Source organism: Ciona intestinalis, chromosome 4 (assembly GCF_000224145.3).
Source record: "Ciona intestinalis chromosome 4, KH, whole genome shotgun sequence".
NCBI classification, from domain to species: Eukaryota; Metazoa; Chordata; class Ascidiacea; order Phlebobranchia; family Cionidae; genus Ciona; species Ciona intestinalis.
In genome coordinates, this window is record NC_020169.2 from 2,861,173 (window position 1) to 2,868,891 (window position 7,719).

Sequence of the window (7,719 nt, forward strand, 5' to 3'; positions counted from 1 at the left end):
CTACTAAAATGTGAACAGAGCCGGACTAAACTCGAATGGATTGTGCCCCTTGTCCGTTAAGACGACATCAACACGTACTTTGTTGTGACCCAGTTTCTTTTCGGCAATTGAAAATACAGTTTGGGGTTCTTGTTTTGTGTCTGTGCAGGTAGTAGTAAAAGTGACGAATTTTAAGTTTATGAATCATTCAAAAGTCTGCTTCCTTCATTTATTCAGGTTCATTACTTATTCCACTCTTGACACAACACTGTACAGCGTAATGTTAAAGAAATGAACACCAGAGAAAAACGTAACCAACGCCAGTGTGTTTACGCCGGATATAGAGCCAAGCTGGTATGATCTGGGCCAGACCGGTTAAAACCAGTCACAGCCCGTCAAGCAAAACGTGGAACGCACAAAAGTTTGTACGCTATACGGCGCTAATGAACAGCGGCAACGAATTTGGGAAATGTTAACGTTTGTTAGCGGGAAAGAGCTTTTAAGCATTTTACATACACAGCAAGTAGCAGGAAAAAGTCAATAAATCTAAATGTTTGGGAAATTTTTAAACGAATGAATTTTCGTTTATCGAAATATCATGTACGTATGTGGGATCGTAGGTCATTTATGTACAGCGTTTATACTGTACATGCTAATACGATTGATACGAATACGGCTCAGTTCAAATATTTTTGGAATCTTTTAGATAAACTCAAGTTGAAAAGAAACAATGCTGAGATAGAAAGTATAAGGACGGGTGATTAGTAAAGTTTTACCCGTTTGGGAATATTTAATGATCATAATTAAGTCAAAATAAGACAATAATTTGCAGTCTCAAAATAGGACAAAAAATTTGCAGAAAAAAAAACGATTACGACGATGCAATGGATAATATATGTCTGACCTGAAATTCGGTCAAAAAGCAAACGAGCTCTTTACGACGTTACACGAAATAAATACACCTTAGCGACTGACCCAGCGCAGACGCAGGATTCCGTAATCCTGTTCCGCGGCGGACATCGCGGCTTTGGTGTTATATTGAAACTTTAAAACGGGCTTTTTTTTGCAGACTGCTTTACCAGAACGCAAGTGAAAACTCCGTTGTCAGAACACTTCGTCTAACGCGTGCACGCATTCCACGCCTACAGGGAAAAAGCCACGGCCTGGTAAAGGGGCATTCACCTCACAGTCGTGCAGCGAAAGCTCGGGTAAAATTCCACTTGAATTTCGTGGAAGACCTCGCCCTGGAAAAATTAAGCGGTTTAATAATCTTTGCTTAAAGGCGGGATATCTACACAGAAGCGAAACTGGTCTCTTAAAACGTTACTTTGAATTATACATCGAAACTCGTCTATTTTAAAACGTTATTTTGGAATCAAACCGAAGAATAGCTCAGGGCAGTAAATCGGTATTTCCATTTAACATAAAAAGAATTCCTAATCTCCAATCCAGCGCTTTCCTTTCTGATTAAAACGGTTGCGGTGACGAACAACAGAGTCAACAGTTGGCACCAGACGACCGTTCCTACGCGTGACGTAATGCTGATGACGTAATAAAAGTCGACTTACCAGTTGTGTTTGCTTGTCCAAAGTCCGCTGACGGTTGGAGCAAGAAATTGGACGATAGAATTGCCCCGCCTTTGTTACCGCCGCCTGTTTATACAAAAAAAAACATTAAAACTTATTCACTAATATATGCAATTCGTATGGTATAACACTGTTGTGTAAAATGGATACCGTTTTAAGCACAGAATTTCCCAGGTTTTTAACAACTAACAACGATTTTTACAGTTGTGAGGATAGGTTATTCTGTTGAATTTTTTGTTTACTACCAAATAGAAGGAAATAAGAGAATAAAAACATGGTCAATCTATAGATACTAGAGTAAGGTGTGCGGCTACTTGTACTTACAGCTATTTCCTGTCGGTCCGTACCCTGTACCAGGTTGCAGAAGAACGTTAGCAAACTGTTGGAATGTGAAGTCGTTCATGTTGTTGGCTGAAAAAAATGACGCAATATGTAAATTAGGGCGGAACTAAATTCACAACGATTAAAAGGTGGCTGTACACAGTATCCGGAATTCGTCCGTTTTGTCCGGATTTCGCTGCCGCATGCGGAACTCGGTAATGGGTTTGCATACGACTTCGCAAGAGAACTCGCTTGCCGGATACTGTGTACAGCCACCTTAAGAATTATTGGTAAATTACGTAATAGTGTCGACACATCCTTTGCAGTACAGAGTAACAGCTCGATTTGTTATTGGTTACAATGTTATTATACCACGGGGAAACTTGCTACACCTACTAAGCGTAGGCAGTTCGGCTGGATGTGGTGCAATCAAATGCAAACGCTGCACCAAAAAAATCGATCGTATTTAATTGTGGTACCGTGTTCAATTTAATTTGTGTGACAAAAATCGATACGACACACTGCCAACGTCGATACAGTGACCTGTATGGCACAGGTAAATCAATTCTAAATAAATTATTATTTTACAAAAAAACTACACTGCTTTGAATCTTAAATGTACAGTCGTTTTAATTAAATATTTGAAAGTTTGATGTTTTCTTTTACCTTGCTTTGTTGGCTGGGCTGTAGCTTGTCCAAGCTCGTAGCATCGGCGTTTGGATTCGGCAGCCACGAATTCAGGCATGTCTGCCAGCTTCCTGTTGCATTCTGATTCTTGTCGGTAACGTTTTCTTGGTTTAGCAATGAACGCTGGGTCTTTGTTGAGCACAAAACCTCGACGCATATTCTCCTGGTGCTCGCGGTATTGCTCGCTTGAGACGGGCACGTTTTGATAGGCCCGTTTTCGCTGTTGGTAGACGTTTCGTTCGTCTGGTGGCTCTAACTCGGGGAAAGGTGGTAGCAAAGGTATTGGGCTCCCACAGTATGCACTGTCGCATGGACTCACTGGGGCGCTCGGGTTTTCGCCGCGGTTCCATGTAAAGTCTTGTTTTCCAACGTTAAGTTGGTGTGTCAATGGCGCGCATTGTGGCTTCTGCGTGGAAATGGTTTAAGGTTACAAATCCTGCTGCTTGTCAGGTTGATAGGTTTAAGGGCTTTTGTACAGCAGCTTACCGACATGTCGCAAAACTCTTGCCCAGCTTGCGGGGCTTGTAGATTATCCACTGCTACGTAGCTGAAAAGATCTTCCAGTTTTTCTGTAAATAAATTTCCGCTGAGATAAGATAAGAAAACAAACAGTGGGCTTCAAGGGTGCTTCATTCATTTAATATCATGAGTGCACAGATAAGTATTGGTTTATTTACCTTGAACACTTGTGGCACTTGATGTAAAAGACCACGGGTCTCCAATAGAAGGGGCGTTGAAAAAGACATCGTCACCGCAGAGATCTGTAAAGGGAAAAGCGTCAAAACACGGTACGTATGGTTTTAGACAAGCAATGTTTATGTGACCTAATATTCAACTATTTTCGGTAAAAATATTAAATCGTGTCATTACTTACTGTCGTTTTCATCCAGTACAGCGAAAGTAAGCGGGACAATGCTGCAGTCGTCGTCGGCCGGTTGTTGCTCTTCTGTGACGTAATAGAGAGGTTAAACGGGTTTGCTGTTATCAGATTTCAACGAAATTGCTTTACAGTCGTGTGTTATGCGTTTGTGGTGTATTTTTACAGTGGTCTACTACATCTATTTTTACACACTATCTTGCTGCAATAAGCAGCTATATTATAGAGCCGAAAAAACAAGCAGAAATAATTGCCTTTAATGGCCATATACAGATTGTGGCGTGTTTTCTGAGCAAACAGTTATGAGAAATCCTAATTTCGTCAGGCTAAAGGTAAAACAATAAACACGACGCCGTTGTACGCCCCGGGGTAACCAATATCTGCAACATCATTCGCTGCCCTGACTATGCTAACTTATACCAGTTTAAACCGGCGTATGAAATAAAACAGACTTATCTTATCAATGTTAAGTTAACGTCAAAACCAAAAGGGGCGTGGGTGGTCACAGCCAATCAGAACTCACCTGGCATAGCTGTATTAACCGGAAATACGTCACAAGTGAGGGGACGGTCGTCGAATACACAGTTTGGAGATAGTTCGAGTGTTAGGTCCTGTAAACAGGAAAGTATAAACAATGCGCATACGTCATGTTAAACGTGAAATTAGGATTAAAAAAAATGAACAAAAGAAAATTCCCGTTAGAACTTTCGCCAAGCATTGTTAGGGATTCGTGGGTTGACTAAATACCTATACGTGCATTGTTGCAGGTGTTATATTATACGTGGTGTTAGGTTAACGCCCTATAATTTGCGCTTTGTAAATGTGTGTGTTTGGCCTTACCTGGGTTGAGATGGTCGCTTCTTGTTCTTTTATTTGAAGCAGTCTGGCGCACTGTAGTTGCTCAGAGGAGAAAATCATTTCAGTCTCTGTTGACTCGCTGCGAACGAAATTGGACGGTTAGGCGGCGTTTCCGGAAGGGATTTTGCGAAAAATAAGTAACCGCAGGCCGCAGCTTTAGAGCACGGTTTTGCGTCAGAGAAAAATGATTCGTTTGGTCAACAGGTATTTTTGGTTGCTTGAAATCGTTCGATATTGGGTGCTTTTAAAGGTCATTTAGAGATCAGGCACAAACAAGATCACACCGGTTTTAACCAGTACAATAAAATAATAAAGATAATTTTGATGCTTACCCAATGACATAGTGTATGCAGACGACACATTGCGCTTTTTGATTCTTGTTGCCAGTAATTACTGTTGCTTGTGTAATGACCCAATGGTAACCACCATTCTTATTTAGGAACCTGTAGCGCTCTGTCTCAATTTGTCCCAGTCTATACACTGCATGAAAAATATTTATCAAGACTTGATAAGGCAGTATCTAAATTACCCTTCGGTATCATATGGGTTTAAACTTTAACAAGGAAGTCAACGGTAATAGGATTTCCGCATAAGCTGCCAGATTAATCATTGATACTCAAGTTAACGCCAAACATACATCACAAAGTAAAGATATATATATATAATATAGATATATATATGGTGAAAGTCATAGTAAACCAACGTTTCTGACTTTCCGGATATAAAAAAAACGTCACGGCAATTATGACGAAGATATGAAACTGTTGTTGAGTGTCATGACAAATATTTGGGTATTACCAATGTTGTATCATGCCATGACGCAAGTGAAGATTTAAACAGCCCACGTTTAATATTGTAACTGCTGAATTTCAAGTATACAATGGATTTAAATATTTTGAAAGGGTATAATACAACAGGTCATTTTAATAGGTATAACTTGGGAATTCAAACTTGTTAGGAAAAAAACAATTTAAAATTACAGAATTACTTCTGAAATTTAATTATAGTAGGGTGGGGAAAGATTAACACATAAGGTCCAAATAGCCGGATCGTGTTTTAAACAATTAACAACGGACTATGGAAGTCGTGAAGATACGGTTTTATAATTCATTGAATGTTCTTTGTTTACTACCAAATAAAAAGAGAAAACTGAACAAAAAGGTGTCCCATCTTCCCCCACCCTACTATATTCGCATGTTAAATTGATTTCTGAATATTGTTTCATTGGGAATTTGACACGCCTGCATGCCCATAGAACGCTTGTATAATCTTACAGTAGTTTGGTAACTAGTTTTTCTGGCAAGACAGCAAAATCAAGTGTGAAACCTACATTTTTGGAAGCTGTTCGCAATGGCTTTGGCATCCATAACATGCACGTAATCATAAAATGATTTTCCCATCAAGCCTTCTGCATCATAGTCAAGTATTTCGGACATTCTACGGAAACAATTGACATATTTGTATTGAGCAATATGAAAATGTTTGTGTATTGCATCCTGTTTAGAAGGGCATGGGTGGGCAGAAAGTGTTGAGAAACAAAAAGCAATTAAAAACATTTTGAAATCATATTTCTTTTTACTTTTATACAAGTTTTCTGATGTTCTTTTTATGCTTTAATAAACCATAGTTTTAATATGCATTTTTTGAACAATATATACACACATATATCTATATATGTAATCAATATATGTACGTTCCAAAGTAAACTATTTTATTTTCATAGGATTTAGTTCTTATATATGATGTGACCATAAAAGGAGTCTTTTAAAGGTATAAGAAACTCTGCGGTAAATCAATAATAACATAATCACCTATAAAGTTAAATATGTGGTAACTATGAAACAGAACACCCATGTTATAATGACTGTGGTTACTCGCCACAGGAGGATAAATAAGTTGCATTAATTCGTATCAATGTTAAGGCCTAAGCTAAAACTGCAATAAATTTTAAGACCTTTTTTATAGAAAAGTGTATTTCTTTAAACATTGTAATGTCAAAGCTGGACCTTAAAAAAAATTGCAAACATTAAATTTTAATGAAAAGTCCAAAGCGTTTTAACTAAAATATGATACAGTTAAATTTTTCTTTTACACTCTAATAAAAATACAGAACTAATCAGTTCTACAAATTTAGTTAGCACATAATAATCACACCTCTCATCCCAGTATGTAAACTTCATATCAGGCGAATGTCGGCTCAGGAAAGTTCTGCTGTCGAGTACATGTTGTATGTTGGAAGGATGGGGTATAGGTTGAACATGCGCCACAAATGCTGACGTATCGCTTTGAGCTGAACCAAATATAACTAGGTGAAAGGTGCTTATAGGCAGGAAAAGGACCACTGCCAAAGCATTGGACTAATAGAGTGAAATACTTTGGAACTTTGAACTACTAGCTATACAAATGTAGGTACAGATTTATAACACAAAAATTTACATTTAAAAGTGAAAACAAAAACTAACAAAATGTGCATAAATATGTATTAAACTCTGAACTACAAGCTACACTAATATAGGTACAGAATGTACAAAAAAGATATTTAATTACAAAATTAATACAAATTACAATTTAATTACAAATTACAAAAATTGGTAAAGACCAAAACTAATAAAATGTGTAGAAATATGTATTGGTGAACAGAGAGAACAATTGATGTACTTGTTCAAGAACAACTGCATTAATAATTAACACTTAAATGAGGTTAATTAAGTTTAAGTACATGTGGTTATATGCTCACCTTGACTTGGTGTAATCATGCCTGTACATCTGAGAACCTGAAAAAATAAAATTAAGCTTTTTATTAAATTCTTACTGAAACAACAAGGGGTATGGAAAGTCTGTTTGTACAAACAAAGTTATTGAATCATGCTTTAAGTAGATTAAACGTCACGATAGATTTTGAGTGTGGTTATTTTGCAAAGTTGCCCTTTTCAGTTGAAACAAATACCATATGTTTTAACTGAAATCCTTTCATATTTCCTAGTGAATCATCCAAAAGGAAATTCAATAACTTGTTTTGACGCGGGCTACGAAATTTAACACTGGTCATATAATGTTCCAGTACATTCACCAAAGGACAGGGCAAATAAACCTTGGACAGAATCAACACCACGAGAGCCCTGAATAGGGTAGGGATTGGAAAGCACAAATAAGCTATTGAGAAAAACAGAACAGTCTGCCTATTGAGTCTGTATAGCTTTCAAAATGAACCGGTGTGGCTGTAAGAAAGGAATTTTGTTGACGGGAGACAGACTTGATATGGAGACAGTCATGACCCCACAGGTTAGTTTCAAACAGGAGGTAATTGTCTATTGACGTCATTGGTGGTTACAGTTCTAATCATAACATCAGCTTTGAAATAATCTACCGGCATTTCGCCTTTTAAGAATGCCAGGTATGGGGGGAATAGCA

At 37.8% G+C, this 7,719-nt stretch overlaps 1 protein-coding gene across 3 annotated transcripts in view; it reads right to left on the reverse strand.

Annotated features, from left to right (window-relative positions):
- Positions 1-194: 194 nt before the first annotated feature.
- The window catches only part of hif (transcription factor protein), a 15,441-nt gene continuing 7,916 nt past the window's right edge, over positions 195-7,719 (reverse strand). Inside the window, exons 8-19 of one of the 3 annotated variants that reach the window (XM_018811401.2) lie at positions 6,463-6,598; positions 5,639-5,745; positions 4,641-4,788; positions 4,291-4,387; positions 3,974-4,061; positions 3,448-3,519; positions 3,251-3,334; positions 3,060-3,142; positions 2,553-2,979; positions 1,890-1,976; positions 1,548-1,631; positions 197-1,223 (exon numbers count right to left, since the gene is read on the reverse strand). In XM_018811401.2, the coding sequence (XP_018666946.1) occupies positions 1,084-1,223; positions 1,548-1,631; positions 1,890-1,976; positions 2,553-2,979; positions 3,060-3,142; positions 3,251-3,334; positions 3,448-3,519; positions 3,974-4,061; positions 4,291-4,387; positions 4,641-4,788; positions 5,639-5,745; positions 6,463-6,598 (1,553 nt within the window). In that variant the 3' untranslated portion in view covers positions 197-1,083. 3 annotated transcript variants of the gene reach the window in all.